This window comes from Sapajus apella, unplaced genomic scaffold, assembly GCF_009761245.1.
Source record: "Sapajus apella isolate SASKATOON/1434 unplaced genomic scaffold, GSC_monkey_1.0 scaffold23, whole genome shotgun sequence".
Classification (NCBI taxonomy): domain Eukaryota; kingdom Metazoa; phylum Chordata; class Mammalia; order Primates; family Cebidae; genus Sapajus; species Sapajus apella.
In genome coordinates this window covers 4,199,250-4,221,905 of record NW_022436963.1, presented here as the reverse complement: position 1 = coordinate 4,221,905, position 22,656 = coordinate 4,199,250, and the positions used below count along the sequence as shown (strand labels likewise).

At 41.6% G+C, this 22,656-nt stretch overlaps 3 protein-coding genes and 3 non-coding genes across 40 annotated transcripts in view; 2 read left to right on the top strand and 4 right to left on the bottom strand.

Annotated features, from left to right (window-relative positions):
- Positions 1-5,728, top strand: part of GLT8D1 (glycosyltransferase 8 domain containing 1) — a 12,542-nt gene extending 6,814 nt beyond the window's left edge. For all 3 annotated transcript variants that reach the window (XM_032290151.1, XM_032290152.1, XM_032290154.1), the window contains 7 exons: positions 1,637-1,847; positions 3,604-3,721; positions 3,928-4,012; positions 4,209-4,321; positions 4,648-4,814; positions 4,929-5,041; positions 5,192-5,728. In XM_032290151.1, the coding sequence (XP_032146042.1) occupies positions 1,637-1,847; positions 3,604-3,721; positions 3,928-4,012; positions 4,209-4,321; positions 4,648-4,814; positions 4,929-5,041; positions 5,192-5,382 (998 nt within the window). In that variant the 3' untranslated portion in view covers positions 5,383-5,728. The remainder of the gene's footprint in view (positions 1-1,636; positions 1,848-3,603; positions 3,722-3,927; positions 4,013-4,208; positions 4,322-4,647; positions 4,815-4,928; positions 5,042-5,191) is intronic.
- A 461-nt stretch (positions 5,729-6,189) lies between these two features.
- Positions 6,190-14,320, bottom strand: GNL3 (G protein nucleolar 3). Its single transcript, XM_032290150.1, has 15 exons — positions 14,149-14,320; positions 13,433-13,491; positions 12,889-13,026; positions 12,655-12,768; positions 12,068-12,151; positions 11,071-11,203; positions 9,875-9,987; positions 9,500-9,626; positions 8,919-9,006; positions 7,462-7,636; positions 7,191-7,333; positions 6,976-7,112; positions 6,732-6,886; positions 6,430-6,496; positions 6,190-6,336 (listed from the first exon to the last, which is right to left on the bottom strand). The coding sequence occupies exons 1-15, from the start codon at positions 14,159-14,161 to the stop codon at positions 6,254-6,256; spliced, it is 1,629 nt and encodes a 542-aa protein (XP_032146041.1). The 5' UTR covers positions 14,162-14,320; the 3' UTR covers positions 6,190-6,253.
- On the bottom strand, positions 7,695-7,771 carry LOC116559655. Its single transcript, XR_004272558.1, has one exon. It is a non-coding gene; the product is annotated as a small nucleolar RNA SNORD69 (small nucleolar RNA).
- Positions 9,750-9,833, bottom strand: LOC116559607. The gene has a single exon (XR_004272523.1). It is a non-coding gene; the product is annotated as a small nucleolar RNA SNORD19B (small nucleolar RNA).
- LOC116559654 lies at positions 10,953-11,029 on the bottom strand. Its single transcript, XR_004272557.1, has one exon. It is a non-coding gene; the product is annotated as a small nucleolar RNA SNORD19 (small nucleolar RNA).
- A 9-nt stretch (positions 14,321-14,329) lies between the features above and the next one.
- The window catches only part of PBRM1 (polybromo 1), a 149,618-nt gene continuing 141,291 nt past the window's right edge, over positions 14,330-22,656 (top strand). For 5 of the 33 annotated variants that reach the window (XM_032290135.1, XM_032290114.1, XM_032290137.1 and 2 more), the window contains exons 1-3: positions 18,368-18,415; positions 20,235-20,387; positions 21,584-21,681. In XM_032290135.1, the coding sequence (XP_032146026.1) occupies positions 18,368-18,415; positions 20,235-20,387; positions 21,584-21,681 (299 nt within the window). Of the gene's footprint in view, positions 14,497-14,646; positions 14,812-17,330; positions 18,038-18,094; positions 18,114-18,289; positions 18,416-20,234; positions 20,388-21,583; positions 21,682-22,656 lie in introns of those variants that run through there. The other 28 variants (XM_032290133.1, XM_032290139.1, XM_032290115.1 and 25 more) reach the window with 23 other exon arrangements.

Sequence of the window (22,656 nt, the reverse complement as noted above, 5' to 3'; positions counted from 1 at the left end):
CCCAGCACTTTGGGAGGCCGAGGCGGGTGGATCACGAGGTCAAGAGATGAGACCATCCTGGTCAACATGGTGAAACCCCGTCTCTACTAAAAGTACAAAACATTAGCTGGGCATGGTGGCACGTGCCTGTAATCCCAGCTACTCGGGTTGCTGAGGCAGGAGAATTGCCTGAACCCTGGAGGCGGAAGTTGCGGTGAGCCGAGATCGCGCCATTGCACACCAGCCTGGGTAACAAGAGCGAAACTCCGTCTCAAAAAAAAAGAAAAAAAGAGACCAGCATTCAAGCTCCATGAGGGCGATCTGTTTTATCTCCTGTGCCTAAGGATAGTGGCCAATACTGGCTGTTCAATAAATAGTGGTTGAATGAACGATTTCATTATCTAGAGGTAATTTATTACAATATTGGCTTAGTACCTTCCAGTTTTTTCCTACATATCTTTTTTCTGTACAGTTGAGATTATACTATATATAAACTGTACATGGCATGTTTTTCTGTATATCATAAGCATATCACTGTGATGGTAGAAACTTCTCATACATTAATGTCTATTAGTTTGTTTCCATGGGATAACATCTGTTGGCACAACAACTTTCAGACTTTTTGATGGCAGCCCTACAATGGGAAACACATTACATGCAGCATACATACATACATGTGTATTTGCTAATTGGCTGTCTATCCTCAGAAAGTTAGGGATGTTTTATTCATGACTATAATCCCAGTGCCTGGATATTGCCTGGCATATAGTAGATACTCAGGGTTCATTGAGGAATAAAAAATATATGAAAGGCAAGAATATTTACAGGACAATACTTACAGAATATTTACAGGACAGTACTTGTAGTTTCCTTGTGTATTTTCTTTGGTATTCTAATTTTTTTTTTTTGCATGCTTGATAAAAAAGAGTTTAACCCCTATTGGCCAGGCTGGGGTGCAATGGCATGATCTTGGCTCACTGCAACCTCCACCTCATGGGTTCAAGTAATTCTTCTGCCTCAGCCTCCAAAGTAGCTGGGTTTACAGGTGTTCACCACCACACCTGGCTAATTGTGTATTTTTAGTACAGATAGGGTTTCACCATGTTGGTCAGGCTGGTCTTGAACTCCTAACCTCAAGTGATCCACCCACCTCAGCTCCTGAAGTGTTTAGATTACAGGCATGAGCCACCGCCCCTGGCCTCTACTTCAGTTTTTTATTGCAATCCAGAAACTTTTTCTATATAAATTGGTTGTGACTCAATTGGTTTCATGCTTACTTATGATTTGTGACTTAAGAAACACTGATTTAGTTTGCTGCTAAGTTTTCACGATTTAAGTAAAATTCTTTCAATTATAGTTCAGATTTTGTCCTTAGGAAACTCATCATACAAATTGCCACAATACATTCTAACAGGTCCTGTTATTTTCCTACCAGTAGGTATCAAAGTGCTGTCAGCCTATTTTAAAAAATGCTTCCTCCACTTTTCCAAAAGCTTGTTTACATATAGGGAAAGTTTCAGGGCTATATGCTTCACAGTTTAATGGCAGAGAATGAAGTAAATCCTTATCACAATCCTTACCTTCCCTTTTTCTATGTGTTGGACTCTGTATCAACCAATGAGATTGTATCACACTGCCTTCCATGTGTTCTTTTCAGATTCAGGAATTGTGGGGCTTCAACCTATAGACTTTGTCCCAAGTGCTCTCCGGCATGCAATAGATGGGAGAGAAGAGATTCCTGTGGTCATCGCTGCATCTGAAGACAGGCTTGGGGGGGCCATTGCAGCCATAAATAGCATTCAGCACAATACTCGCTCCAATGTGATTTTCTACATTGTTACTCTCAACAATACAGCAGACCATCTTCGGTGAGCTCTGCTTACCTGATACTGCTTTTAGAGGATGCTCTAAAGCTGGCCAGCTGGCAATCTATGTTTTTCTGTTTTATATGTTGTTTTATACAATTGAGATTGTACTGCCGATAAACTGTACAAATGGCATATTTTTTTAGGATTGTATTATGAGCATATCCGCATAATAGCAGAAGTGATACAAGGAGCTCACGCCAGGAAGTCAACTGTAACCATGCAATGTCAACTCCACCTGATGTTGTTTTCGTAGTAATACTTTCTCACTGAAGGAAGCAGTAAATGTTGGTTTGCAAGTCACAAGTTCCTTACTTTATGGACATGCTCTGAGGAGTTCTGGTCTAGAGTGGGAAGGGACTTAGCAACAATGGCAAGGTAGTATTGTAAAGCTGATCACAGATCCTGATCCAAATCCTGGCCCAGAGTGATCTGGGAAAACTTAGTCCAATCCATTTTGAAAGTGAACTAAGACAAGACTTATTTTGTTTGTCTAAAAGATTAACCAGTTATCAAATTTCTAAAATATGTTGGTCCTTGTGGCTTTCTCCATGGTTCATAGTTTTTAAAGTTATAAAATCTGATACAAACAAAAACTACTAAAATAGACTACAGAAATAACACCAAGTATCCACAAAATGCTGATTTGAAACTAACCTAGAAAAAATGTGCAGTACACCTTTAGCAGTTTTTTCTTACAGGTAGTGCCTTAGACTTGAATGGTGGAATTACTCAGGGTCACCACAGTGAATTAAGAAGTCAGTCTGGGCCGGGTACGGCGGCCCAAGCCTGTAATCCCAGTACTTTGGGAGGCTGAGGCAGGCGGATCACGAGGTCAAGAGATCGAGACCATCCTGGCCAACATGGTGAAACCCCGTCTCTACTAAAAATATAATTAGCTGAACGTGGTGATGTGCACCTGTAGTCCCAGCTACTCAGGAGGCTGAGGCAGAATTGCTTGAACCCGGGAGGCAGAGGCTGCAGCAAGCCGAGATTGTGCCATTGCACTCCAGCCTGGCACCTAGTGACAGAGCGAGACTGTCTTAAAAAAAAAAAAAAAAAAAAATAGTAGTCAGTCTGTAGATAAGATTACTCTGTGGGTAATTAGCTTTCACTGCTGTCACTTTGACTCCTTTTCTTCACCAGTATATTTAGAGGGTTAAGAGTTGAATGGTCCAGGTGTTAATTTTTTTTTTTTTTTTTGAGACAAGAGTCTCACTCTGTTGCCCAGGCTGGAGTGCAGTGGCACAACCTTGTTTCACTCCAACTTCCACCTCCAGGGTTCAAGCAATTCTCCTGCCTCAGCCTCCTAAGTAGCTGGGATTACAGGTGTGCACCACCACTCAGCTATTTTTGTATTTTTAGTAGAGACGGGGTTTCACCATGTTGGTCAGGATTTTTAGTAGAGACGGGGTTTCACCATGTTGGTCAGGCTGGTCTCGAACTCCTGACCTCATGTTCTGCCCACCTCAGCCTCCCAAAATGCTGGTATTACAGGTGTAAGCCACCATGCCAGCTGAGATGTTCCTAATTCTATATTGTGTTTTTCTAGAGTAATTTTAGAGTCAGAATTACGATAGACTCTTGGTTCATGGAGGGACTTTGGTGGAGTTACTCTCAGTTCAGATGAGAAAACCAAAGCTCAGAGATAAAAGGAACTTGAAAACATCTATTTGGTCTGTAGGATTTCTCTTGCATTACCCTCACTGGTTTGGAGACATTATTTAAAAACTGAAATTTAATGCTTTATCTTCATCAGATCCTGGCTCAACAGTGATTCCCTGAAAAGCATCAGATACAAAATTGTGAATTTTGACCCTAAACTTTTGGAAGGGAAACTAAAAGAGGATCCTGACCAGGGAGAATCCATGAAACCAGTGAGTTCCATGTGTCCTTTTTTGTACTTGGTAGTATTAGGAAATAACTGGGGGTATAGTGCAAGTAGTTTTCCTGGGGATCAATCTTCAGTGGTTGTTGAGAATCCTTTCTTCTGAATGGGTACTGAGAGCATCCTAGGAGTTTCTATGTAAATAAAAGCACAGCCACTGCAGTATCCTATACCAATTATTCTTTCCTTTTTCAGTTAACCTTTGCAAGGTTCTACTTGCCAATTCTGGTTCCCAGCGCAAAGAAGGCCATATACATGGATGATGATGTAATTGTGCAAGGTATCAAAAGTGTCACCATGAGTGCTGTTCTCCATTTGGATTGAGTACAATTGCTAAATAAAACAATGGACTACAGTGGGCTGTAGTGGTTGTTTTATTTTTAGTCTTCTATAAAATGTCACATAGGGAGAAGTGGGAGTAACAGGGAACTCTCAAGGCAATTGAAATGTAAATCTTAACATCTTGTCTATTTCAGGTGATATTCTTGCCCTTTACAATACACCACTGAAGCCAGGACATGCAGCTGCATTTTCAGAAGATTGTGATTCAGCCTCTACTAAAGTTATCATCCGTGGAGCAGGAAACCAGGTAAATTGCTTACCAGACACCCACTCTTCCCATTTAATGGGAAGAGGTTGCAAATTCAGGGAACTCTTTTGCTGCGGTTTACATTCCATAATCATTTCATCCCAAAACTCAAGGCTGCCTTTTTGTAGACTTGTTCATGGACATGACAGCCTAATTGTTCTTGAACACCTGGTTTAGTTTGTCAACATCTAGGTTCCTGTTCTTAGAATTTCATGTATCTATTTTCTAATCTGAGAAGTCATTAACAGCTCTTCTCTCTACTGGCTCCAAAATTTTCTCTATTCTATTTGAAGCAGTAAATACATATATCCTGTTTGTGTTTTTAGTACAATTACATTGGCTATCTTGACTACAAAAAGGAAAGAATTCGTAAGCTTTCCATGAAAGCCAGCACCTGCTCATTTAATCCTGGAGTTTTTGTTGCAAACCTGACGGAATGGAAACGACAGAATATAACTAACCAACTGGAAAAATGGATGAAACTCAATGTAGAGTAAGTATGTAATTGGCCTCACTGTGAAAAACCATTGTATTTCAATTATGGGAGTCTTGACTAAAAGCAGTTAGTCAGAACTCTTCACTAACATTTGTTTTCTGTCCCACCAAGAGAGGGATTGTACAGCAGAACCCTGGCTGGCAGTATCACAACACCTCCTCTGCTTATTGTATTTTATCAACAGCACTCTACCATCGATCCTATGTGGAATGTCCGCCACCTTGGTAAGTAGAATTAACCAGTGGCTTAAGCTAGTAAATAACTGGTATCTAAAGAACTATCCTGAGGGATGGGATATATTAATTGTTTCCCTTAACTTTTCTGTATAATTTCACATGGCACAACGTTTTGGTGTTTTTTGTCTCAAATGTAAGGTTCCAGTGCTGGAAAACGATACTCACCTCAGTTCGTAAAGGCTGCCAAGTTGCTCCATTGGAATGGACATTTTAAGCCATGGGGAAGGACTGCTTCATATACTGATGTTTGGGAAAAATGGTATATTCCAGACCCAACAGGGAAATTCAACCTAATCCGAAGATATACTGAGATCTCAAACATAAAGTGAAACAGAATTTAAACTATAAGCATTTCTCAGGAAATCCTGGAAGATGGCATGTGTGGGAAGTAACAGTTGCTAGGCTTCAATGCCAATCTGTAGCAACCCATGGGAAAAGATGTTTCAGCTGGGTAAAGATGACAAACTGCCCTGTCTGGCAGTCAGCTTCCCAGATAGACTATAAATATGTCTCCATATGCCTTACCAAGTGTTTTCTTACTATAATGCTAAATGACTGGAAAAAAAACTGATACGGCTAGTTCAGCTAGCTGGTACACATAATTCAAAACTGCTGTTGGTTTCAATTGTGTAACCTGTGGCCTGATATGTAAATAAAACTCACATTTTCCAATAAGTATCTTATTTTTTAATTTCTGGATAACTACTTCCAATCACAATAAGAATTGTCTTTTTACAAAATTTAGGGATTCCAATTTAATATAATACATATTCACAAAATTTACACAGCTCATATATGCCATAATACATTATATACAGAACAGTTTAGCAGTCTGCTTAGAATGTTAAAAAAAAAAAAAAAACTTTTATAAAAAGAAATGGTTCTGGGCCAGGCGTGGTGGCTCACACTTGTAATCCCAACACTTTGGGAGGATGAGGCAGGTGGATCACCTGAGGCTGGGAGTTTAAGACCAGCCTGACCAACATGGAGAAATCCCATCCCTATTAAAAATACAAAATTAGTCTGGCGTGGTGGCACATGCCTATAATCCCAGCTACTCAGGAGGCTGTGGCAGGAGAATCGCTTGAACCTGGGAGGCGGAGGTTACAGTGGAGATTGTGCTGTTGCACTCCAAAGTGAAACTCCATCTCAGAAAAAAAAACAAAAACAAAAAAAAACAAAAAAAAAAACATGGTTCTATTACACATAATCTGTACTGAAGTCATAAGCATCATCCTCTTCAATCATTTTATCCAAGATAAAAGGCCTTGTAGACTGTCCACCTATATTGCAGGAAAATAAAAAGATTTTATTTTCAAAAAGTAAAAGGGATTCTATACCATGCTGCTTTGTTAGAACTCCTCTGCCTGCCTCACCTGCTGTAGACACCTCAGGCAGTACCTCCCCTGTCTCTTCTGCAGCGAACATGTCTGAGCTCTTTTCCTGTGTGACAAAGAAAAATGGTGCTGGATTAGTAGCCCTTGTTTGCTCATTTAATCTAAATAATTATATACTTGAAAAAATTAAGTCGCTGGAGGTACCTGTGACGGGATGTGCAAAATTAAGGCTAACAGATCACAAGCCTCAAATATTTCCTACCTTCAGCTCCTTCACATTATGTGTTATAATGCTACAAAACTAACTTCAGTTTTAAACAACTCATGGAGGATAGACTTACATCAACTTCAACACTTTCCTGGTCACGGTCTTTGTCATCCTCCTCCTCTTTCCATTTTGGCAATTCTTCATGTATGTCCTTTACTTCTATTACTCCATTTGTCAGACCGGAAGACTGGAAAAGGATGCTATTGGCCAAATGAGGGCTCCTGATGGCTGGGAAAGAAACAAAATCCACGTAAACAGTTAAGACCTTTCTTTATTGGCCTGTCAGCTGATGAAGACAGCATTGACACAATTCTCACCTTTTATGCTCTGTGCATTGTTCTTTTCCAGTTCTTCCAGATTGAAGCCCCTTTTCATGTCTACCACGATACTCTCATTAAAATATGGAGGAGGAGTCCAAGATGTAGGAGGATGGCAATAGTAAGCTAATGAGGCACTGATATTAAAAATAAGATGTGTCAAAAGGAGGTTTATTCTAGTGGTCACCAAAATTACAACAGAAAAGAAAGCTTACCCTGTCCACTCAGACCACAGCAGCTTGGCAGCACCTTCAACGTTTGGGATTCCACCTTTTTGGTGCATACCTCTTCTCTGAGCAAGCACAGTAAAAAATTCCAGAGAATTTCTGTAGCTTGGGACGGTATATTTCAATACTACCTTAAAAAAAAAAAAAAAGTCCATCTGACATCATGCTAGTACTTTAAAAAACTTCAAAGTTTTTCTACTCAAAATGCTTATGATGGAAGAAAATGGCTCAAGGAGCTCATGAGAAGGGATCCATTTACCTGTCGAGCATCAGCCTGGGAAAGGATGGCACTGGCAGCCTCCATTGGTTTTACTACTTCAATACTTGCTGGACTTCGCAGAGCAAGTGCAGAGGAGGAGTTATGTGGGGATACGATGAAGCTTGGACTATCTATGATAGTGATTTGTTTGTCCAAGGGGACAACCTGCATGCTCCTGAAAGAAGAGAGATGGAATTGATGAGGCACTGGTTTATCTGGAGGGCAAGAGACAGAACATGAAGCTCAGGGTTGGATTGAACAGACTCAGCACAGTCAGTCAGATCCAGTTTATCATCATTTGCTTCATATTTATCCAAAACTGTAACAGCATACCTGACCGTTCTAAAGAGAAACACTGCATGTTATAATAGCTTATATATTTACATCAACCTAAAGACATGCTGTTTCCTTTGTTATATATATGACACCTTCTGGCCGGGTGCAGTGGCTCACGCCTGTAATCCCAGCATTATGGGAGGCCAAGGTGGGCGGATCACAAGGTCGTCGGGAGTTCAAGACCCACCTGGCTAAGATGGTGAAACCCTGTCTCTACTACAAATACAAAAATTTGCTGGGCATGGTGGCAGATGCCTATAATCCAACTACTTGGAAGGCTGGGGTAGTTGCTTGAACCTGGGAGGCAGAGGTTACAGTGAACCGAGATAGCACCGCTGCACTCCAGCCTGGGCAACGGCAAGAGACCCCATCTCAGAAAAAAAAAAAAAAAAAAAAAAAAAGAAAGAAAAGAAAAAAAAATCTAAAAGTTGGCCAGGCACAGTGGCTTATGCTACCCAACACAAGTGTAACCTCAACACTTTGGGAGGCCTAGGCGGGAGGATCACTAATGGCCAGGAGTTTGAGACTAGCCTGGCCAACATAGTGAAGGTGTGGTGGCAGCCTTCTATCTGGCAAATTTCTATTAATTTCTCAAGGCCAGGTTCAAACATCACTTTCTCTGAGGCAGCTTTCCTCTCTCTCAATCTATTTGCTTCATTTGTCTTTCAAACTAAATTGTGGGCAGCTGTCCCACTCCAATTTTCCCCCAAGCCTAGCCCTGGCTTCAATCTCTTCTTTCACCAAAAGCTATAAAAAAGAAAAAAAAATGCTGGGAACAGTGGCTCATGCCTGTAACCCCAGCATTCTGGAAGGCCAAGGCAGGCAGATCACGAGGTCAGGAATTCGAAACCAGCCTGGCCAACATAGTGAAACCCCATCTCTACTAAAAATAGAAAAAAATTGGCCATATGTGGTGGCACACGCCTGTAATCCCAGCTACTTGGGAAGCAGAGGTTGCAGTGAGCCATCATGCCACTGCACTCCACCATCATGCCACTGCACTCCAGTGTGGGTGACACAGCAAGACTCCAGCTCGAAAGACATCACCTTTCTTGAGATAACCAAAATAAAATAGTATGTCATTATAATAAAATATTACAATTATGGATAGCTCAGTTTACCTTGTAAGCCCCATGGATACACCAACATTACACATCTGTTCTTGTTTTAAGCTATTAATAAGGCTGCTTTTCCCCACATTTGGGAAACCTACAAATAAATGGGAAATCCAGATATAAAAAACAGTATATGTTGGCATTTATGAAATTTTCACTGCTTAATTTTCCAATTCCCTGAAGTTTAGGGCAAGATCAGAGTTGGGTCTCAGCATCTTCAATACTAAAAATCAGAGTTGGGTCTCAGCATCTTCAATACTAAAACCAATTTTAGTTTCTTCATTTCTTGTATAAGTAATGAAAAGGCAGGAAAATACTATCAATTCAAATAAACCCAGAGCTTTTAGAAACTAACTTCTGATAGTGATCAGTCCCAACAAAAAAAAAACCTGAATCTGGCAGCAGTTGTTTAAGTTTTTTTCTTTAAATTGTGTGTGGTTATGTGTTTTCAGTAAGGTATAGGCAAGAAGCTGGTATCTGAGCGAGACTTTTACTTGACAACAACTCCATACACTGCTGCTTTAACAGGGAAAAATTCTTAAATATCTCAACACTTAGAAAGCAAAAAGTGATGACCTGAAACTCACCAATTACTCCAACCTGAATGGGTGTGCCACAAGTCTCCTGAAAACCTCCAAGAAGTTTCCAAAGGCCCTCTTTTCCAAAGCAGACTTCACTTCTGAATGGAGCAGCATTCTTCTTTGCCTTCACACGCTAAATTCCAAATAATTAGTTTAATTATTCTGACAACTTACCTGATAAATTATTTCAACACACCCCAAGCAGTCAGGCTCCAGAGCCCAGCTCTTAAAGTAACTACATTGCCTTTCAGATGATCTCTGGCTGAAGTCAGAGTTGGATCTTGTAATTTTTCACTTATTTAAATCAAGATTTTGTATACTCATCATTTTTCAACCACTCAGTCTGAAAGAACCACATTTCTTACTACTAATAAAAGGTACCTTGGTTATCTTCCCTTTATCCTTCTGTTTTGTTGAGGCTCTGAACACTACTGTTGGCAATTCTTTCTTCAAATAATTTAGCCAGCTCTCCAAATTCTCCTTTGGTACCAGATCTGATAGGAAGTAGAAATCAGACATGTGCTCCAATTTGGCTATTTTGTTGAGATGCATTTGCGAAATCTGGGAACTAAAGATTTTACTCTGGTTTACATTTTCGCATCTTTTCAAAAGGATTTAACTAGAAAATCAGGGAGGGTAAGCTCCCCTACCATGTTGCCTCTATCTTTACAGAGCTCAGCATCTACACTTCTCTGTTTCAATTCCCCTTTAATTGCTCACTCTTTCAGGACAGACTCAACATCTGGATTACAACCCTAATAACCCTAGAGCTATGTTTCCAGAATTTACCTTTAGCTAGCAGCCAATTGTTTATCATTTATTATTTTTTGAGATGGAGTCTCGCTCTGTTGCCCAGGCTGGAGTGCAGTGGCGTGATCTCAGCTAACTGCAACCTCCGCCTCCTGGGTTCAAGCAATTTTCCTGCCTCAGCCTCCCCAGTAGCTGGGACTACAGGTGCCTGCCACCATGCCCATCTTATTTCTGTATTTTAGTAGAGATGGGGTTTCACCATGTTGGCCAGGCTTTTCTCGACCTGGCCGCAAGTGATCCACCTGCTTTGGCCTCCCAAGCAGCCAACTGTTCTTAACCCCAACAATAATTTTGGATCTCATTCCCATTTTCTGCTTTGTAATTCTGTTTTGGGTTTTCCTGTTCCTGCTTCTCAAACTCAGATGCATAATTATGCATTTCATTTAAATATTTTGTCACATACATTCCAATTTATCTCACTCCTGAACTACTCGACATTATGTAGGTGTGGGGAATTTGGCATACTGTCATCACTCCCTAGATGAAATATACTACACAATAAGCTGGGTAGAGAAGCATACACTCTTATTTTAAAAGATGGTAAATACTGAATGGCAAAAGAACAGTAGAAACCAGTTGAGTCAGTTGTAACAATCACTTCCTCCCTGCTGCCCAGCACTGTCTCTGGCAAACAAAGTGCACATACTCTGGCTCTGCTGAGGTCAGAGTTGGATCTAATCAGTCTTCAGTGACAATCAGACTGTTCAGATGTTTTCCTCATACCTCACCAATGTACGTGGAAGACAAAGGGTACGCTCTTTACTCACCTGATTTATTTAATATAAGTACGAGCTTTTTCTGTCCACTCTGGACAATGGCCTCTTCTACCTGAGGACATCTGCAACCAAGAGGATCTCTGGCATCCAACACCTCTAGGACAACATCTGAGGCTTCAATCACCTATCAAGGAAAAAATGACTAGAACTACATCCCTTGCTCTGGTAATACCTTCAACAAGAGTGTATTGGCATTATCCATTTGACAACAGGGTGAGCTCAGAGTTGGATCTCATGTCTTCACTTTGGTAAGAAGAATGTTGATCCTCATCATTTCTCACACAGGAAAGTAAAACAGAGGCTTGCTCAGCAGCCTCTGATCAAGATGGATTTCAAAAATGAAAATATCTCTAACTGACCAAATCCTCCCATAGTGAATTATGTAGTTTGATAGGTCCTTTTGGCCTTGCCAATAGCTGTTGAGTGGCAGTCAGGTTCTATCCACAGGGGATTGAGCTTGGGAAAATGGATGTTGGGAATCGGAGTGCTGGAGAGCAACTACAACAAGGAGACACCACCTTCTTGCCTTCTTTCACTTAGGTTTCAATAGAGTACTTTAGAGATCCTTAACCTGACACCTCTTATTCCAATGTACTTTTCTCAATCTCAATACTATGCCAACATTTTTTTTTCAACACAAAGTACCACTTTTGTAAATCATGCTTACGAGCAGAACCGGTTTTGTGCAAATATTTAGAAACTATTTCTGTCAGCTAAACACAGCAGGAAAGGCATTAAACAGGACAAGCTGGAGTGGAGTCATGAAATGATTTGTGGGAGGAGGGAGAGATCAGGAAAGGTAACTAATGGGTACTAGACTTAATACCTGGGTGATGAAGTAATCTGTACAACAAACCCCCATGACACAAGTTTATCCATATAAACCTGGCTGCACACATACCCTTGATCTTAAAAGGTTAAAAAAAAAAATGACTTCAGTCTTTTTAACCTCATTACCACTGTCAGACATTGACCTAGGCTAAGATACCTTTTTAAGTTCTTGACAATACAACTTCTTTGACTTCTGTTTGCCCGACTTGGCTTTGTTCTCAGTCTTGCAAAGCCCCAACTCCTAGAAGATAAAGAGGGGGAGGGACACAAAATTAGAAGTACAGCAGTTGTAACCTGTATCTCCATTTTTCTACAGCTGAGAAGCGGCACTTGCAGTTGTTAAATATGTAAGACAAAGTCTGAACTCAGTTGTCTTCCTCCCAAGAAGTTCAGCAACCTGTGAATGCGCTTTTATTTCTTCATCAGATCTCATCTCTTGGCCAGGTGCAACAGCCCACCCCTGTAATATCAGAAACTTTGGGAAGCAGAGATGTGTGGATAACCTGAGCTCAAGAGTTTGATACTAGACTGGGCAATATGGCGAAAGCCTGTGTCTACTAAAAAAAAATTAGCCAGGTGTGATTGTGTAGTCTCAGGTACTCGGAGACTGAGGTGGTAAGACTGCTTGAGCCTGGGTGGTCAAGGTTGCAGTCAGCTGTTATTGTGCGACTACAGTCAGGCCCAAGCAACAAAAACAAACTCAAAACCCCTCATCTCTCATTCATAAAGACCTAATCAGTATACCTTTTCCATAGGTTCCACATTTGATGGCTTAACATCAGGATTCGTTTCAAGTTGTCTTTTCTTTTCTAGTTCTTTCTGCCTGTCAAGTTTCTGCTGCTGTTGTAGTTCTTCAAGCTGTGTTGGAGTCATAAGAGACATAGGTGAATCAGTGACTAGTGTTGTTACCTTACTCTGAAAAACATCACACATAACACACTACCCCACTCATTGAAAGTTCTGGCTAACATAACTTACCCGCTGTTTCCTTAGCTCAGCTTCCCTAAGAAGAGCCTCCTTAAAGGGAGCACTGTTCGGAACTCCTGGGTCTTTCCTAGGCTTCTTGTGACCCCGCTTTTTAGCCTCCTTCCTTAATTTTCGATGATGTTCTCGAACCTATTATAATAAAGAGATTTTGTCTGCTTACAAAAATATCTTTATACTTAAGCAGAATTCAAGTGAGAAACCAATCTAGCTGGAATTTAGTTATGCCTATAAAATGGCCTAGGAAAATGGGGCTTTAATTGGAATCTTACAGAGTAATGCATACGGAAGTATAAAACGGCAAGAAAATGTCATTAGAAGGCTCTCTATGCAGAAATTAACATGTTGAACAAGTTTACAGATTCATCACCAAATCACTGCACTTTGTCACAGCTACACTTCTGATGCCTAAGAGCTACTATCCAATGCCATTTCCTGAAACCAAATCATGTTAACCCAGACTTTCCCTTTGCAAATGAATAGAGCAAAATCAGTTTAGCAATGTGTTTGGTATAGCTCTCCCAGCCACTATACTTACCTTTTTTTGGATTTTATACCGCTTATGGCAGGTCATGCGTTTACTTGCTTTCTTTAACTCTACAAAAAAAAAAAAAAAATCACATCACAAACGTGTTAATGCAAATGATTAGTTCTGGGTGAACGCACTACGGAGTTATATCTTTTAATGTTATTGGCTGCCAAAGCTAACGTTAAGACTAATGCGAAATGCCTAATACAGACATACATGTCCACTCTCAAATCCCAGAGAATCTGATTCAGTCGATCCAGAATGGAGTCCAAGTTCTCTGCACCTACTCTTACAATATTAGAATGGAATCATATACAGCAGAGTATGAGACCCAAAATGACAACCACTTCGTGTCAAACAGCACGAATCCAGGAGAGGAACAGTGAGTCTGGGAGGCGATTCTCAGCTCTCACCTGGGCCAGTATGCACGTGACCAGGGAAGGGAAAATACTGGGCCTGAAACCTAGCTTAAACGCTGCCTCCTTCCGAAAATCTAGCCTAGTCTTGCCCACCCTCCGCCAGGCTTCCTTCCGCAGAATGAGCCCGCGCGATTAACAGGATCGGCGTAAGGCCTTCCAACATGGTTCTACGAGAAAACAGGGCAAGGCCTACGCTCAGGCTCCGACCTCCATGCCCGCAGAGACCAAGCCGTAGAAGAGTGTCGTGGTGGATGCAGCAACTACCAGACATGGGCCCCTCCAAGCCCGCCTTCCGACCCCACTTACTAGGCCGCTTCATGTTGGTTGTAGAAAGTAACACAACCTGCCTCCGCTGGCGCCACGTGTGAACTGAGACCACCGACAAGCGTCACGTACATACGTTACCGCCGTAAAGTGCGTCACCGCCTCTCTGTGTGCGCGCGCACGCAGTGTCGCGCGGAGCAGGAATCGCTTGGCGGCGGCGGGGCTGGTTTTGCGGCGGCACCGGGAGGGGTAAGGGAGGTGAGGGCGGCGGGTGCCGGAGCGACGGCAGCGGCCGCGGCTGGAAGAGGTATAGCAGCAGCCGTGGCGGCCACGGGGCGGGGCGCGGCGGTCAGTGACCGCGGCCGGGGCTGCAGGCGGCGGAGCGGCTGGGTAAGGCCGGGCCCAGGGCGGGTGGGGCCGCTCCCCCTCGACCAGCTGCCGGGCCTTTGTGTGGGCCCGGGCGGGCGGGAGCCGCGGCGGAGGCCCCGCCCCGGCCGTGTAGAGACGCGCCGGTCGGGCCGGGCGCGCGGGGTTGGGCGGGGCGCGGCGGCGGGCCTCGGGACAGGCCCGGTAGCCCTGTCGCACCTGCCGGCAGGGACAAAGGCGTACTACGGCCCGGAAACTCCTCGCGCCACTCTTTCCCGCTTCTCGCGGGGCGGCTTCAAAGCTGTCAACGTTTCCCTCAGTCCCCAATACCAGTGACAGGTCGGGAAAGTCCTTCATTTCCTTGGTTGCTCAGGGCCTCCTTTTTTGTTATTGTTGTTCCTTGACGGTTCGACACCAACTGTTAGTGATTTCTTTCTTTATTTTTTCTGGGTATTTTGATCAATGGGACTTGTATTTATAGTAGAGGCCAGATATTTCAGCTTCTCATTTCAACACCGCAAAGAATCCGGGATTTTGGGAACTGTGTATTTCTTGGTTTGGGGAAGCACAGTTTTGTTATAATAAGGGAGAAGTTTTAATTTAAAGGGGCAGAAAGAGTTGCAAAAATATAGAAAAAATTCTGAAAAATAAGTACACGGTATAGTGGATATAGAAATTCTTACAATTATAGAAGCGTGTATTGGAGTAAAACATTTTAACTTATTTTCCAACACACTAGGACTCTCGACGAATAATTTCAGGTGTTTTTTTTTCTCCCATTTGGCTGTGTACTTTTCCTCAAAAAGTGCAAATTGGACTCGTGCACGTGAAAGAGTAGGGTAATTTTTGCTTTATTACTTACAGGTTGCCCATATTTAATTTTGAGCTCCAAAATGAAAGATTGGAAAAATATGTTTTGAAGAGGTGTTTCAGATTAAAACAAGAGTTTGTGTGTGGATGAATGGAAGGGGCTTGACCGCTTTCTTTCACTTTGGGAATGTACAAAATACCACAAATGTTAATATCCTACCAAAATTCCCAAGATAAGTAAATTTCGGTGTACCTATATAATAGGTTAGTATCAAGCTGTCAAACATCATTAGGAAGAATGTTGACTTGGAAGAATCTTCATTAAGTTAAAACACAGGCTGTAGAATAATACATTGGTTTATTAACATTTTGGTAAGATAATAACAGGTAACTAAGACGTAGATAAATACCAAAAATTGTGAATGACAACATTAAGAATGGCTTTTTTCTCTGAAGCAGGTTTATAGGTGTTTTTTATTTTTCCTTTGAGTCCTGTTTTCCAAGATTTTGTTTTAAGCATGTATTGTAGTGCTAAATATCACTAGAAATACAGGAAAGGGCTAAAAGTTCATAAACTGTCAAAATACACACCATTTGTCTATACTGTCAGTATTTTCCCAGTTGCATATTATTAAGTATTCTTAACTGTCCACTATCAATTATTGATTGTCAGATTTTTGAGCTTGTAGCTATAATCAAGGCTGTTTTAAAACTTGGAATTAAACTCTGGAATCTGTCTTTCCTCTTCATGGAAAAACAAACACAATTGCTGAAGGAGTACTTACAGCGCTTTTTTTTTTTTTTTTTTTTTTTTTTGAGGCAGGGTCTCACTTTGTTGCTCAGGCTAGAATGCAAGTAAAGTGATCATGGCTCATGGGAGCCTTAATATACTCATAGGCTCAAGCAGTCCTCCCACCATGGCATCCCAGGTAGCTAGGATTACAGATGTGCAGCACCACACCAAGCTAATTTTTATTTTTGTAGAGACAAGGTCAATCTATATTGTCCAATCTGGTCTTGAACTCTGCCGTAGGTGATCTGCTTCAGCCTCCCCAAGTGCTGGGATTACGGGTATGAGCCCCTGTGCCTGACTCGGGCCTTTTAAACTATACAAATAAACTTCTTTTTTTAGAGGTCCCACTTAAGTGCACTTTTTTTTTTTTTTTTTTTTCTTTTCTTTGAGACAGAGTTTTACTCTGTCCCTCAGGCTGGAGTGCAGTGGTGTGATCCTTGCTCACTGCAACCTCTGCCTCCTGGGTTCAAGCAATTCTTGCACCTCAGGCTCTCAAGTATCTGGGATTACGGGCATGCACCACCTCGCCTAGCTAATTTTTTGTATTTTTAGTAGAGACAGGGTCTCATGGTGTTGGTCAGGCTGGTATCGAACTCCTGACCTCAGGCAATCTGCCGGCCTCAGCCTAAATTGCTGGGATTACAGGCGTGAGCCACTGTGCCTGGTCCTAAGCGCACTTTTAACACATTTATTAAAAGATAAATTGAGCACCTAACCTATACTAAATACTATTCAATAAGACAAGGCTATAAAAATGAGTAAGATGCTGTTCCTGTGCCTGGGGAACATGCAGAAGTGATTTCATGGACATCACTTCACTGTTCCAACAATCTGAGAGATAAAGGAACACTTTATGTTCTTTTTATTTGAATCAGGCTCTCGCTCTGTCACCCAGACTGGACTGCAGCGGTGTGATCTCGGCTCACTGCAACCTCCGCCTCCTGGGTTCAATTGATTCTTGTTCCTCAGTATCCTGAGTAGCTGAGTTTACAGGCATATACCACCTCACCCAGCTAATTTTTTTTTTTTTTTAATAGAGAGAGGGTTTCACCATGTTGGCCAGGCTGTTCTTGAACCCCTGACCTCAGGTAATCCATCTGTCTCAGCTTCCCAAAGTGCTGGGATTTACCTAGATAATTTTTTGGTTTTTCCTTTTTTTTTTTTTTTTTTTTGTAGAGATAGGGTTTTACCACATTGGCTAGACTGGTCTCAAACTCTTGGCCTCAAAGTGATACACTGGCCTTGGCCTCCCAAAGTGCTGGGATTACAGGCATGAGCCACCGTGCCTGGCGTTAAGTTCTCATTTTAGAGATGAAGAAACAGACCTGAGAGGCTGTCACTCAGGCAACATCAAGCTGATAATCAGAGGTGGAAGACTTGGGACTCCTATTCTGGTCCTGTGGTTTCTCCTACTTCATAACATTGCCCTCCTTGCCAAACTTCCAAAATACATTTTAAAACGTTCCTTGATTAAAAAAATACTTAAATATTATCCTTAAGTTGAATATTTTTCTTGTTTTTCCAAAGTAAATTAATGGTTCAAGGATTTGGGGATATTGTATCATCTAAACTACATACATGTGGTAATTTATGTTTTTTTGGTCATTTGATTTTCAGTGAATTACTTATAAAAGTAATTTTGAACTCCTGACAAAATGGTTGGCTTTTTTTTTTTTTTTTTTAACCTTGTCAAATTTTTATATGGTATCTCCAATGCAGCTAGGACTTTGGAAATAAATGTTCTTTCTCTGAATTTTTTTTGTGGGGGTGGGTGTTTTCTAGACCTTTTGCTCACATGAGCCATTCTTGGTTTGTTCCAGCTTGCCAACAGTTGGTGTCACATGTGAGCCTCCCACATGTATTCACTCTTCATTCCAGCTCTGTGATTGAACTCTGCTCTTATTGACTAGGGGGCAGTTGGGCAGGCATGCTTCATTCCTGGAATTGACAGTCATTCCTAATGTGAGTAAAGGGGAACCTAAATGAGACATCTTTAAACATATGAAAGCATTTGGTTTTAAAATGGAAGAACTGTCAGGTACTGTTAATGCCTGAGCCTTTGCAAGTTACAAGAGAGCTGATATGCCTGTTTTCTCCATTCTCTGTATCTTCCTTTAGCAGTTCTATTTGAATGTTTTCTGTCTATTCGTACTCGTTTTTACTCCTTCTGACCCTTTTCTATTTCCCCCTTTTCTGCCTTGTTCTCTTTTTCAGTTTTGAAAATACTAACACTGAATCAGTACTTCTAAAGCCCTTCCTTCTCCCACTGGCTTCACTTGGCCTTCAGACATAATGAGGAGACTGGCTTTTCGAGGCGCTGGTTGTGCTCTGGTAAAGCTGGTAAATTACTGATTATCTACACCCTTTCCCTTATCTGTCCTTCCTTGCCTTTTTTCTTCCACCTTTCTTAAATTTTTGTTACCCCTTCCATAAAGGTTCCCTCAAATTCACTTGTGTCTTTGTCATAGCTTGTTTAAAAGGGATTGGTCCTTAATTTCTTTATCTTAATGAACTGAGCCCAGTATATCAGCCTTTTATATAAAAAGAACAAAAATCAGCAAAGCTTGCCTAAGTTTTGGCTAAGCATTTTGATGCTTTTAACCACTTTTAGCTACTTCAAACTAATACCGTATAACAAACCGAAGCCTAGAGTAAGGAACATCATCATGATAGATTTTGTTTCAAACACTATGTGGTCTTTAGTTTGGAGAAAGAGATGAGACTTCTGAAGTCTCTTTTCTTAATTGCTCACCAGGATTTTCAAATGTGTTTGTTTTGCTCCTTCTTTCTGTTTTCTGGAAATCCCCAACTTTTCTCTCTGTACCACTGGCAACTAGTGCTCTCCTGTTCTAATCATTCTAATCTCCTGGTATGATAGTGTCCTGAAATTCAGTGTTTCCTTGTGCCTTACAATTATGAGGTACTCTAGTTGTATGAGGTACCTCATAATTGTGAGGCACATGGAAAAGCAGATGCTGCACTGACTCCAGAAGTAATATACCTTGGAGCCTCTAACCCCCAGATCTGCCAGACTACCTCAGGGACTGAAGGATCAATACCTTCAGTGTGAGTGAGTCAAACTGGGATCTTTTAGCTTTAGAAAAAGGCCTTTGAAATCGCAATATGCTGTTGGATAATATTGTTAAGATTGTGTCACAATATAAGCATTGCAGGACTTTCTTGGATATATACTAGTCCATCTGTAGCAGACAATTTCAGTGGTTGCATTTCTTGTGTTATAGTTAAATGCATGTATTTGTAAAGTTGCCTAAAGATTAGTTTCTTAGCCAGCCCCAAACGAGAGCAGATATTTATTTGTGACCTGAAAGCTCATGTATGAGGTGCTCTTGAGAGGATCTACTAAGATTTAAAGCTGTGATTTCAAAATTTATGGGCAATAGAGTACGTCATATCACTGAAAAGGCGATTAGGTTGGATTAACAGAAGAGTTTCAAAGGACAGTTTTTCTGTACTTCTGTCTACGTGTAACAAGTCACGTTAAGTGTTTTCCAGAGATACGTTTTGTGGATCCTGCTTTAATGAATGGAGGACATTCATTTTCAGGATATTATTTTTCGAGTACATCTAAAATACTAGAAGGTTAATTGTCCTCTGTCCCCTTACCTTTTTGCATAACTCATTTGTCTTAGGCTCTGCTTCCTACTCTTTTCCACGTGGTGGCCCACCTAGCAAATGATCATAATTGTAAGGCACATGGCAAAGCAGATGGGTGCTGGCTCCAGAGGTGGATATATTGAGGCCTGTATACCTCAGGCCTGCCTGACCGTCTAGGGGCTAAAGGATTAATACCTTCAGCACGCCAATGTACTATTACATGTAGGTTGGGAAACTCCAGTCTAGGGCAAATTTGGAACTAGAAGTTGTTGAGTCACTCAGATTGGTGATATACAAATGAATATACTTTCGTTGAATTTGTCCCATCAAAATGGAAGGTATAGCACTCTGGTAAGTGAAACACTGCAACAAGGAAGTCCAGGACTTTAAAAAAAAAAAAAAAAAAAAAAAAACCTTTTAGCTAAACTGTAACATGTTAAATTGTCCTCCTAAGTGAGCCAGGAGTTTGATAGCAGGTGACCAGCTGAGGGCTTGGTGACAGAGTCTATTTAAATGTAAGAACATGGCAAATTATTTCTTTTAGAAGAAGTTGGATTCCATGGGTTCCAAGAGAAGAAGAGCTACCTCCCCTTCCAGCAGTGTCAGCGGGGATTTTGATGATGGGCACCATTCTGTGTCCACACCAGGCCCAAGCAGGAAAAGGAGGAGACTTTCCAATCTTCCAACTGTAGATCCTGTGAGTAACTTGGTTCACTTGGTTTCTGCCTGCTTTTGCCACGATTACCCTATCTTCCCTATAATGGTAAAATGGTTACAGTGCAAGGCGTCTCCACTTTTTTTTAAGATTCTCTGGATTGATAGTCTTTTATGAACAGTATGTATTCAGCTAAGTCTTAGAGTAATAGTATAGTCTTATGAATAATTTCAGTGTGTTACATCATGTATTCATTTAGCAAATAACTATGTGCCTATCATGTGAAAGTACTGTTCTCATGATTGGGATTTAGCCATGTGGGAAACAAGCCCATTTTTCACATGGAACTTAGATTCTAGTGGGGGAAGTAGAGTGTAAACAAGTAAATGAATAAAGAATAATATACCTTTAGCCAGTAATAAGTGCTAAGAAGAAAATTTTGGGTGATTTGGGCTATTTTGGTGTGAATCCCCTGGAAGAGAGTTCCAGACAGAGAGAACCGGTGCTGAGGGGCTGAGTCAGGGATGGGTTTAGTGTGTCATGGTTACAGAGTAGTAGATGGTCGGGAAGGAGAAGGAAATTGGCAGGCTCCACCCATTCAGAGTATGTAGGGCCCACACAAGCAGTGTTAAGAGTTTAGAGTTTTATTCTATATGTACTGAGAAACCCTTCTGTTGGATAGCTTTAAGCAAGAGAGTGATGAACTGATTTAGTTTAAAAGACAAAATCACCAGGAGCATAAATGTGATGGAAGATGCCAAAAAGTTAGTCAACTCGATTGTTTGAAAGGAGACATGCTTGCCAGGCACGGTGGCTCATGCTTGTAATCCCAGCACGTTGGGAGGCAGAGGTGGGTGGATCACGGGGTCAGGAGTTCGAGACCAGCCTGACCAACATAGTGAAACCCCATCTCCTAAAAACACAAAAATTAGCCAAGTGTGGTGGCACGTGCCTGTAATCCCAGCCACTCGGGAGGCTAAGGCAGGAGAATCACTCGAACTCTGGAGGTGGGGGTTGCAGTGAGCTGAGATTGCGCCGCTGCATTCCAGCCTGGGTGACCGAGCGAGACTCCATCTCAAAAAAAAAAAAAAGGAGACGTACTGTCAGCATATTTCAGCCTGTTTGGTAATATTGAGAGTCATCATTTTTCTTATCTACTTGCCTAGAAAATAATTTTTATGCCTACACTGGCTTTCTGTTCACTTTTTTGGTGATTTTTCTCCTTTGCTAATGTGTAGATTGCCGTGTGCCATGAACTTTATAACACCATCCGAGACTATAAGGATGAACAGGGCAGACTTCTCTGTGAGCTCTTCATTAGGGCACCAAAGCGAAGGTGAGTTGGAAGCCCATCAGTAGATTGCGGGGAATTTGGTCCAGAGTCCATGTTTAAAGTGTTTGGAAATTGATTTTTTTTTTTTTTTATTGGGAGGAATGGCTTAAATGATACTGGGGTCCAATTTTAGTCTTTAGTAATCAAGCTGTAGTGAAGCTTTTTTTTTTTTTTTTAACTAAAAATCTGTTTGGGCTAGGCACAGTAACATGCACCTGAAATCCCAGCTACTTGATTTTTTGAGCCAGGCACAGGAGCATGCACAGTAATCTCAGCTACTTGGGAGACTGAGGCAAGAGAATTGCTTGAGCCAAGGAGCTTGAGACCAGCTTGGGCAACCTAATGAGACCCTGTCTCTTAAAAATAAAAACAAGGCCAGGCATGGTGGCTCACACCTGTAATCCTAGCACTTTGGGAGGCTGAGGTGGGTGGATCACAAAGTCAGGAGTTCAAGACCACCCTGGCAAAAATGGTGAAACCTTGTCTCTTCTAAAAAAAAAAAAAAAAACCAAAAATTAGCTGGTTGTGGTAGCATGTGCCTGTAATCCCAGTCACTTGGGAGGCTGAGGCAGAGAACTGCTTAAACCCGGGAAGCAGAGGTTGCAGTGAGCTGAGATTGTGCCACTGCACTCTAGCCTAGGCGACAGAGTGAGCCTCCGTCTGAAAAAAAAAAAAAAAAATGACCTATGCAGAAAGATCTCTTGGGGCCAAGAATTTGAGACCGGCCTGTGCAACATAGTGAGACCGATCTCTACAAAAAAATTTTTTTTTAAATTAGCCAAGTGTGGTGGTGCTTACCTGTAGTCCCAGCTACTAGGGAGGCTGGGGTGGGAGGATTGTTTGAGCCCGGGAATTTGAGGCTGCATTGAGCCATGAGTGTCACTGCACTCCAGCCTGGGTGATTGAGCAAGACCTTGTGTAAAAATAAATATTAAAAAAGAGTACCTACCTGGCATGGTGGCTCATGCTGTAATCCTA